The 11396-nt window shown below is 43.7% G+C and overlaps 1 protein-coding gene across 1 annotated transcript; it reads left to right on the top strand.

Annotated features, from left to right (window-relative positions):
* The first annotated feature begins 2706 nt into the window (after positions 1 to 2706).
* Positions 2707 to 10910, top strand: LOC114686955 (CMRF35-like molecule 3). Its single transcript, XM_028861652.2, is given in 5 exon segments — positions 2707 to 3131; positions 7077 to 7342; positions 7345 to 7420; positions 8306 to 8456; positions 10751 to 10910. Coding segments are annotated over 5 exon segments (735 nt in total). The 5' UTR covers positions 2707 to 3049.
* Positions 10911 to 11396: the final 486 nt, after the last annotated feature.

The following is an 11396-nucleotide window of genomic DNA, read 5'->3' on the forward strand; positions in this document are numbered from 1 at the left end:
TATATATTTTAAGGATGTCTTAACTTCAGAATGAAATTCAGGAAATGTGTTACATTGGGGGAGAGGTTATACCTTTGTTTCCACAGGAAAGAAAAAGCTATGGACTCCTTCAAAATTAATAAAGATATATTTGTTCGGGGAGATCCCCTGAAATCATGGCTGCAGATGAGGAAGGAACCAAGAAAACTATAAGACAGGTAACATTATATGCTGGTCCCTCTACATGGGAACAGCTCTGAAACTCGATGAGCCATGATAAATCTTGTTGCCTACAATGTGCTCCTGACAGTTTGGGTATGTAGTCCAAACAGACTTATAAAATTGACAGATGCCTTTTACCTGCTCAAATATAGAACAGAGAATCATCTTTAGATGATTTGTGCATACTACACATTCCATACTTGTGTTAATGTAGATATGTATGTTACTTTTAAAAGTTTGTATGTTTTCAGAACAAAAGGACAAGACATTAATGAAGACAAGACAAGTAGCCCGGGTGATCCACACTCACAGAATGCCTGTGTTGCTGTTTCCTCAGAAATCTGCATACAGGACAACTTCAAAGCTGCTAGTTAAGATGATCCATCCTCACAGAGTGCTAGCCAGGACTTCAGTTAAGCCCTGCACTTTTCCATCACAGAGAAACTGGACAACCAATGATACAACTAGCTCTCCCAAGACATGACCATTGTCCCAATTTTCTCTGGGTCACCTGAAGATGCCATCACCCCCAGACAACAAGAAGCAATTTTAAGAACATGACACTCACATTCCTGAGAGATATGGAAGGTTGTTTTTGTCATTTGGTGGGTTACAGATGTTTGTTGTCATTTAGGGGGGTTGAGTACAAGTTATTATTGTTCATGATCAGGGAGGAAACTAAACAAAGAGTTAAATTAAGGGATTTCTTCCTTTTTCTTTCCTCTATCCTCCTTCCTCTTTTATCTAATGTTGGGGAAAGAAAGGGGCATATGGGATGAAAAAATGGGGGATATGGGAATGATAGGGTAAAAGGGTAGATTTTTGAATCTACTTTGAAACTAAAAAGCAACTACTAGTCTCAATATTTTACACTGCGTGGATTTTTGTGCATTGATATGAATTTAAGTTTATTTTTGTTACAACATATTGTATAGATGTTTCTGCTCCTGTTTAAGGTATTGTACCTATGAAACTCATTTAAAAATGTAATGTAGTGTTCTAGCCCTGAAAGCTACCATTATAAACTGTTTAGGATAATTAAGAAATGCAGGTTAATAGTCATCTATAACAATCAAGCTTGTCATCATATTAGGTACGTTTTCAAAGTTAAACAGAGATACATTTTAGATAGATAGGTGGTCTTTAAACACTTCAGAGATTTATAGAATATGACATTTAAGATGTTTTAATAACATAAAACTTTCATGACAGTGACACTCTCTGCTCAGCACCAATCTAATTTGAAGCGGATGACAGGCACTGAAGGACCTCCATATGAAGTTTGCTTCAAATGTGGCAAAGCTGACCATTGAGCAAGAAACTGTTCTTGCCTTGACTGCAACACTATGCTGTTCACATCGGACAAATAGGAGACAAAAGAAGTTGACTGTTAAACTTTGCAAAAACAAGGAAGGCCAGTCCTTCAAAGTTTCTGCTCCAGGAAAAGTCTGTCAGATACTCTGGGCCTGAAGGCTGAAGATGGATGCTCCAACATTGCAGAGGAATCTCGAGTGACTGTCCAGGCAGTCAGCCATCTCTGTCATTTCTTAGTTTTGGAAGTTGCTTGCTCTGTACTTTCTGTTTACTCAGGTAATAGTTTATCCTTCTCAGGTCTCTGATGGTATTAAAGGCTAGATAGTTATGGTTTTATAGTTTTCATTGCTACCAAATTTAAAAAAGAAATTCAGAAAGAGATTTAAAGTTTATAAAGGTTGAGAAACATAAGCTTAAGTTGTTTATCTAAAATTGTTTTAATCTCTAAAAGGATATCTTTGCCTAGTAATATAAGTTATGATAAAGAGTGATTTAGGTACAAAACTACAGACTCATCAAGTAGGATAGATGATAGAGTACTTTCTCCACAGTTGGAAATTCCAAATGGGCTGGACATTGGGAATGTAATTCTTGCCTGATAATTGTTTTTATTGTATATAGTTTATTGATGTTAGAGAAAGAGCATTTTATTGGATTTCTAAAAGGGGGAAATGTTGGGATAATCTTTTTTTTACATAGTATAAAGATGTATCTTTCTCCTCCCTTACTGATTGGTTTAATAAAGAGCTGAACAGCAAATAGCTAGAGAGGAGAGGATAGGCAGGACTTCCGGCAGAGAAAGGAACTCAGGGAAAGATTTTGAGGAGTAGGATGTTCCCCAGACAGACATGGAGGAAGTTGGACTTAGGGTACTGAGGAGAGGTAATGAGCTATGTGGCAGAATTTAGATTAATATAAACAAGTTAATTAAGAGCTAGTTGAGGGGGGTGGAGAGATGGTGCAGAGGTTATGAGAATTGGCTGCTCTTCCAAAGTTTCTGAGTTGAATTCCCAGCAACCACATAGTGGCTCACAACCATCTATTATAGGATTTGATGTCCTCTTCTGGCATACAGGTATATATGCAGAGCACTCATACATAAAATAAAAAGACATAAAAATTAAAGAAAAAAAGAGCTAGCTGGGAACAAGCCTAGGCTAAGGCCAAGCTTTCATAATTTTTAAAAGTTTTCTGTGTCATTATTCAGGAGCCGGCAGTCTACAGAAAAGCTCGTTACATGCTCCCCTTTCCCATGATCTGCTGAAGCTCACTCATGTCCCGGGTAATCAGAGGGATTGGCTGTATTGCATCTGTCTCTACTGTCCTGTCTATCTGTGTCTCTCCTTGGGAGTCCCACCCATCTTTCAAGTTCAGATCTAGCATTGCATCTATCACCTGTACCACACAAGCAATGGCTTGGTCTTCTCAAAGACTGACTTCCTCTTTCGGGAAATATGCAAAAGTGAGAAGTTGTCAAGGCAGTGAATGAGAGAGACCTAAAGGAAATTCAGGCTGAAGCGCAAGTCCTTGCCGGATGTTGGCATCAGTCACCACCACGGCCAGGAGAGGAGACAGGACCATGTGGCTGTTCCCTGCTCTGCTCCTCTTCCTCCCAGGTAAGTAGCTGGGGCTTTAAGACATCACAGAGTCAGTGATGGCACAGGACACAGAGTCTGCCCTGGGTTAGGGAAAACAGGAAAGGCTAATTCATCCACCAGCTGCTTATTCCCTAAATAAAAGGCAAGTCTTTGGCATCTGATGGATCCTATGGGTGCTTCAGAAAAGCCAAAATAAAAAACAAATTTTCAAAAATCTTCCAGAGTGTGTTCCTCAACCCTGTTGCTCCACAAAAGCAGTTGAGTGAATGGATAAATGAATTATTTTAAAAATATGTTTATACTTTATATTTGGCACTTTGAGATAGGATCTCATGCAGCCTAGGATGATCCTGAATTTGTGATCCTCTGGACTCCATCCTGAGTGTTGGAATTTCTAGGATGCACCTCCATTTACAGTTCCATTCCGATTTTTAATTGACACAGTATTTAAACGTAGTTATAGTGGCTGGGTGTGGTAGTGTATGCATTTAATATCAGCACTCAGAAGGTAGAAGTAGGTGGACCTCTGAGAGTTCAAGGCCAGTCTGGTCCACATAGGGAGACTTGTCTCAAAAAGAAAAAAGAAACTGATAGGTACAATGTCATATCTGCATGTGTGTATATAGGATTTGATAGTCAAATCTAGGTAGCTGACCATCCACCACAGGAGTCTGTCATTTCTGTGTACTAGAGGCATCGGAAATCTTCTCTATGAAGAAATTTGAAATACTGAATCGTCAACCATATTTCTCAGCTGTGTTGTACAACACTAGACGTTGTCAATTCATCAAACGACCCCTACATACTCAGCACTCTCTCTGTCCACCTCTTCCCTGGCACCCTTCCCAGGCCAATAATGGCTATTCTGTTCACTATTTCTTTGATGTTAACTTTCATGCTTTTTGGAAAAAAAAATCTGTCTGCGAGGTGTATGCATGTGTAAATGTTTAGTGTTTGTATGTGTGTGCTTAGGGACATATGTGTGTGCACACATATATGTGGAAGCCAGAAATTACCATTGGATACCTTTATCCCACTCCACCTGGTTTGTTGAGACAGGCTCTCCCACTGAACCTGGAGCTCACTGACTCAGTCTAGGTGGCCAGTGATGGATCCCCAGGGATCCTTCTTTCCCTGACTCCCCAGCTCTTAGACTACAGACACACCCCACTTCATCTGAATTTTTCTATGTGTTCTGAAGATCCAAACTCAGGTTCTGCTGCTTCTGCAGCAAACACTTCACTGACCTGTTCATCTCCCCATCCCCTAGACCCAGAGAATAACTTTTTAGCTTCCACATATAGATAGAAATCTGTGGTAGTGTCTTTCTGTGTCTGGTTTATTTCACTTCCTCCAATCCCATCCCTGGGCTGCAAATGACGGAATTCAATCCATCTACAATGCTATGCCACTGCATTTATGTACCACACTTTATTACCCATCCATCCACAACGAGGCTGATCCTGTGCCATGGCTGTTGTGAATCTGCTGCAGGAAACACAGGGGAAGGATCACTGCAGTACACTCACTAATTCTCTGGACTCTGGGCTTGCTTTCTATCACTGTGATACAGACCATGGCCAAGAACAGCTGGGGGAGGAGAAAGCTTGTTTACTTACATGTCCGGATCACAGTCTATCATGGAGAGAATCCAGAGCTGGAGCTCAAGATGGGCAGGAATCTGGAGGCAGGAACTGAAGCAGAAATCATGGAGGAGTGCTGCTTACAGGCTTGCTCCCCATGGTTTCTTCAGCCTGCTCTCTTTCATTACCCAGGAATGACACCACCCACAGTGGACTAGACCTCCCCACATCAAGAAAATGTCCCCCAGACTTGCCTACATGCCCGCCTGATGGAGGCATCTTCTCAGCTGATGTTCTTTCTTAGCATACCCCCAGGTGGTGTCAAGTTGACAAAAAGCTCACCAACACAGGCTTTATCCCTGAGTGTAGCTGCTCAATTATGTGGCAGTTCTATGCTTTTCTGACAAACGTCCATACTGTTTCCCACAATGTCTAATTTACGTTCCAACCCACAGCGTGTGAGACTTCCACTTTCCCACACGCACATCTACAGTTGTTATATTTTGTCTTTTTGGTAATATCCATTCTGACTGGGGGATGATGACGTCTCTCTGTGATTCTGATTTGCATAAATCCTCCTGACAATTATTGAAATAGAGCATTTCTCCATCTATTTATTGACCATTTGTACATCCTTTGAGAACTGTTTACTGTTCATCTGCTCATGTGTGTGTGGGTGTGAGCAAGTGTGTATGCACACCTTTATCTTTTTATTTTATTTTATTTTTGGCACATGGTCTCACTATGTAGCTCCAGATGGCCTGCAACTCTTTTTGTAAACCAGGCTGGCCTTGAACTCACAGAGATCTGCCTGCCTCTGCCTCCTGAGTGCTGGCATTAAAGCATGCACCACCATGCCCTACTCCCACCTTTATGTTTTGTGACAGGGTTCCACACTGACACTGAGGCTGGCTTGGATGGCCAAGGAGCTTCCAGGATCCTCTGTCTCTACTGTCTACTGTAGATGTAATTCCAAACGTGTTATTTAATAAGAAACACAGAGCCAAATAAAGAGTTAAAAGCCCAAGAGATCAGAGCACTAGCTAATAGCCTTTAGCTTACCAGCCGCTGCCTTCCTTCCCCTGAGAAAGAGACCTACTTTCCTGTGTCTGTATTTTTTATTGACTTTCTGTTCTGCCTTCTTATTGGTTCTAAACCCAACCACATGACTTCTTTGTTACTGCCTGTCTATACAGACCTCCAGGTCTCTATGGTTGGTATTTGGATAAAAGGCATGTGTCACCAAGCTGACTATGTCCTTGAACACACAGTCTCTGCCTGCCACATGATCGGGATTAAGGGCGTGTGCTACCACTGCCAGACTTCTGCTAAATGGATTGCTATTAGCTCTGACCCCCCAGGCAACTTATTTATTAACATACAAATAAAATCACATTTCAGCACAAATAAAATATCACCATAGTCCACCTCAGTGCTGGGCTCCAGGGACACACCAGCACTCCTGACATTTACATGGTTGCTGGGAACACACACTCATCTTGATGCTTAGGCCAACACAGCAGGTGTCTCGCTGACTAAACCTTCACTACAGCGCTTCAGTAGCTCATTTTCTACTGGATTATCACTGCTGGTGGACTCTTGAGTTGAATTCTTGCTCATGTAGTCTGGAAATTAACCTCTTGTCAGATGCATAGGAAATTAACTTCTTGAAAAGATGCTCTCCCAGGCTGGAATCTGTGTCCCCACTCTGTTGGTTGAGTCCTTTTAATTTGAAATAATTACATTTAGTAATTTTTGTTTTATTACCTGTGCCCTTAGGAACACACTTTGGTGTTATTGTTGTTGTTATTGTTGAATCTAATACCCTGAAGGGCTTCCTTTACTGGTTTTAAGCAGTATTTATTTTGTTTGTTTTGTGCGTCCTATATAAGTAAACCCCCCCCCATCCACACACACACACTCAGCCCCTAGAGACTACTGAACTCCCTGAAGTGGCCTCTGCATGGTCACAGAATGTGATGTCTTCAGATGGACCTTCTGAGGGCCCTGGGTACTGAAATGAACTCAGGATCACGTCCTGTGCATAATCCCTTCTGACATGTCCTCTGCTCCAGGGTAACACAAAGATGGTTGCAAAAGGATCCTTAGAAATGTACTTTTATTGTCCTCTGGGGAGTGAAGAGGTGTGGATGACAGAAGTCATGATTGGTTAGTGTCACCATTTACCTTTTGAGACCTGTAACTGGGCCCTTCAGCATTTTTTTTTTTCTTGAGTCTTTGACTAATAGCATGGCGATGATCTGTCTTGAGAAAGGGCTTGCTCTTAATTGATGATAAGTTGTGAACCCTTTTCAGCACAGGATATTGTGTCCCATTCTTAGAGTGGGAGATCAGTTATCCGTGTTTTTGTATTTTCCAGGCTGCTCCACTGCTCAGGATCCAATCACAGGTCCAGACACGGTGAGAGGTCAGGAGCAGGGCTTCTTGACTGTGCAGTGCCGTTATGACTCATCCTGGAAGGATTACAAGAAGTACTGGTGCCAAGGAGCTGTTTGGAGAACATGTGAGATCCTCATTCAAACTGATACATCAGAGCAGTTGGTGAAGAAGGACCGTGTGTCCATCAGGGATGACCAGACAGACTTCATCGTCACAGTGACCATGGAGGACCTGAGGATAAGCGATATGCTGGCATTTACTGGTGTGCGATTCAGAGAACTGGATTTCATCCCCATTTTGAAGTTAATGTGAATATTGACCCAGGTAAGAAAAAATTCCAGAAGCTTCTGGCTAGGTTGAGGAATCAGGGACCCTGGATTCATTACTGTAAAAGTCTTACTGGAAAAGATAACCACAGCCGACTCTGCTGGTCCTGTTTTCTACTGAGATAAAGGTGAGCTGGGGAGGCCTTGTCCTCCCGCCCCCACATGTGAGTCTTGCACATACATTCTCACTTGTGCAGATCTGGGGACTGAACTCAGACCCTCAGGTGTGCTAGCCACGCACTTACCACTGAACTAAACTCCCATCCTGACACCCTCAACACCACCCTTTTACATAAAATAGATGAAGCCACAGAAGCTCTGTTTCTGCATAAGATAGAGTAATAAGGATCAGATTTGCGTCTGTTTAAACAACTACAGTAAAGACAATAGAGAAAATTGGAGCAGGAGAGAGGGCTCAGTGATTCAGAGCCCGGGCTGCTGTTCCAGAGGCCTGGGATTGGATCCCAGCACCCATATAGCAGCATACAACCATCTTCAACTCCAGTTCCAGGGGATCTGATGGCCTCTTCTGGTCTCCATGGACATCACAGGCACATGGTGGCCATACATATAGTGCACATAGATATGGGCAAGCAAACACTCGTAGACATATAAATAAATATTTTTTTAAAAAGAGAAAAATTGCGAAACTGAAGTTTTTCTGCACATTGCACACCAGGCAGTAATGAGTGAGCCAGGAAGGAAGCTTGTTTTAAAGGGGGGCTGCTTTGTTCCCACATCATCTTTCTTTAGAAAAGAATTAACTTGAAGGTTTGGATGGTGACTGGAAAGCAAATCCCTTAGTTACTAGTGGGGAAAGATTAGGCCATACCCAGAGCTGGACTGTCCACAGGAGTGAACCATGTACTGTTTGTGCCTTTAGCCACAAAAACTTCAACTAAAATAGTGTCAATCATTGCCCCAATCCTGACAACCACAGCGTCAACCACCATGGCCCCAGTCCTGACAACCACAGCGTCAACCATGGAGAACACTGGCAACTATGGAGGGACTCAAACCAACACCCACACCTGGTAAGCAGAGCTGGACCCCGGCAGCTCTTCCATCACTGGGCTGTCCCTGTGGCCTCTCCTCTGAATAAAACACAAGATGCTCAGGACTCCTAGGATACATGAAAAGCTTTCATTTCTAGCTCATGTACATCCCAAGCATTACACGGCAATATATATAATTTTGAAAAAGTCATGTATCTGAATATCAAATTGGCCTGGCCATATTGTAATTTTATTTGCTAAACTCAGTAAGTATCTTGGAGGGACACTGGGGCTGCTGTATTCTCATGTCAAAGTTTGAGGTCGGCTCCCCAACCCTTTTACCTTTTAGTATACCAAGACTTCCCTTCTAAGCCTCAGCTACAGGAAGGCAACATGTTTTTCTGAGTGGCAAAAGAGACTGAGCCTGGACTTTGTTGTCTTCCCATGTGTCCCCCAGAGGGCAGGACAGAGGGCCATGTTTGGGTCTCCTCTGAGTTAGAAGAGATTCTTCTCCCATCATCTCCTGCTCCAGCTTCATAAACAAACCTTGTTCCAAAGCAACTCTGCCAGGAGCCAGTGTGGGGTCCACACCGTGCAGAGGAGGACATGGGAAACTGAGGGCTGGGCTGTGCCAGTCTTATGCTCGTCACTCTTGAAGGTGTCCAGAGGAATTCCCAGCACCTTATAGCTGCTTTGGCATAATTTCATCCCAGCCTGTTGGGGTCATGTCTCCAGGTCAAGGACACAGCTAAAACACAAGTCTTCATGTCAAGGACACAGCTAAAACACAAGTCCCCAAATCTCCCTATAGCAAAGGCAGAGGTCGCCTCACTAACCCTCCCTGAGAATTGTCCCTCAAGTCTTATTTAGTCCCGCTCCCCTCCGACCTCTATTGTGTTCTTTCTATCCACTAAATCTTAAGGTAGACAAACATGTCTCAAAACACTCCCACCTTGTAAGCTAGCTTGAGGATCACTTTTTAAATTTTCTTTCTCTCCTAGTACTTTGGAAGCGTTCTTGTTAATTTGTTTTGTAAGTGGATGGAGTGTTACTTATGGAGAGACAGAACGTAAGAGGCTCCAGAAATGTATAGAGTTCAAGAGATTGTAGAGCATGGACAGAGCTCAGTCCTGGGAAACATGTCAGCACATCTGATGCATGGTCTGACAAGTGGCAGCTCTTCTCTCTTCCAGGAACATGTTCATGCCAACCTGTGACTCACAGAGTATCTGCAGTTGTAGATCCTTTCCATGAGCTCAGGATGGCCTTGTGTTGGGCCAAAAGAGAAATCAAGGATGGTCAAAAAAGGAGATGGAGTCCTGGGCAGGGGATGAAGATGACAGAGAGGTGGGAATAGGGGATCAATACTGTTCAGGGCCTCATGGTCCATGGGGTATAATAAAGGAACAAAAAAAAAGTACAACATGAGTATGAATTCATGTGACAGAGCAGGAGCAGCCACCAACCATTTCTCGATGTAGTTTGTCCAAGCCTCCTAAGATGTATATCAGCTTCCACATAGGCAGTGATGAGATTGGGCAGGGCAATCTGGGTGAAGAATGTAGCAGAAGTCAAGGTCAAAAGGTCAGGGAGCAGGGAAGCCAGCAGCCTGACTGGAATGCAGACTAGATGAGGAGGACTTCTGGGAGACCAGCTGTCAGGAGACCAGGGTTGGGGTTCCAACCTGACCTATTGCAGGGTCCCTTGAAGGAGGGAGTGAGGAATTTGAGAAATGCTAGACAGAAATTATAGAAGGAGACGAAGAAAAAGGAAACACAGGATAGGATTAGGAGGGCTCTGAGTCAAAACCCAGCAGCCTTGAGTTTGTTTCCAATGGGCTTTTTATACACCAGCAAGGGGAGAGGCAAAAGACCTCCCACTTTCAAGATCAAAGCACAAGGTACAACCAAGTGTAGACCCTTCCAAACACCTGGCAACCCATGGTCCATGGCAAAGCATCTTGTGATTAGGCCTTGAAGTGTAAGACACCGGTGACCATGCCTTTGCACCCTGTTATACAGCCTTGGAGAGCAACATCAACTCTGACCCTCTGACCTTGAGTCAAACCAAGTTGAAATCTTTGTGGACTCACCCAGTCAGCCAAATAGAGAAGGGAGCGGTTCAAGAAGAGAGGTGGGAATCAGGAGAAGCTTCCCCAGGCTGGAGCTTAGCCTGCAGGCAGCTTGACCAGCCAAGGACCTGCAGGGAGGCCATCCTGCTTGCATCCAGGTTTGTCCTTATCTGGTCACTGAAGGCTAGGATATGGACATGAGGAAGCCTGAGACCTCTATGCCCGGTGACAGCTTACTTTCTGTCTCCTTCATTTCCTGCAGGCCCCTGCTGAGCAGCATCTACTTCAAGCTCCTGGTCTTTCTGGAGGTGCCCCTGCTCCTGAGCATGCTCAGTGCAGTCCTCTGGGTAAACAGGCCTCAGAGGTGCTCTGGCGGAGGTGAAGATGGCCTGGTGAAGGCCCAGAGTTCTGATGCCCAGTAAGGGAGAAACACCTTCCAAAAGACACAAAATACTATTTCTCTCCCTGGTGTGTGTGTGTGTGTGTGTGTGTGTGTGTGTGTGTGTGTGTTTACGCATTGGGGGTGCATATGTGTATGTAGAGGACAAATTCAGGTGTCATTGTACTGTTGTCTGAGACAGGATTTCTCATTGCCCTGGAACTTTGCTAAGTAGACCAGGCTAGCTAGTGGGGAACTCTAGGGACCTACCTGAATCTACTTCCTATCTGGGCATTACAAGCACACAAAACTGCCCCAGCTTTACAACACACACACACACACACACACACACACACACACACACACACACACACACACGTCAAAACAAAATAATAAACCCATGAGCTGTGGTGATACACTCACGTGCTTGCACTTACAAGGAAGGCAAGCTCTTTACCAACTGAGCTGTCTCCCCAGCCTAGAAAAGAATATTTCTATGAGGAAATGACTGTGGTCAGCAGTACCATGA

Source organism: Peromyscus leucopus, chromosome 8b (assembly GCF_004664715.2).
Source record: "Peromyscus leucopus breed LL Stock chromosome 8b, UCI_PerLeu_2.1, whole genome shotgun sequence".
NCBI lineage: Eukaryota > Metazoa > Chordata > Mammalia > Rodentia > Cricetidae > Peromyscus > Peromyscus leucopus.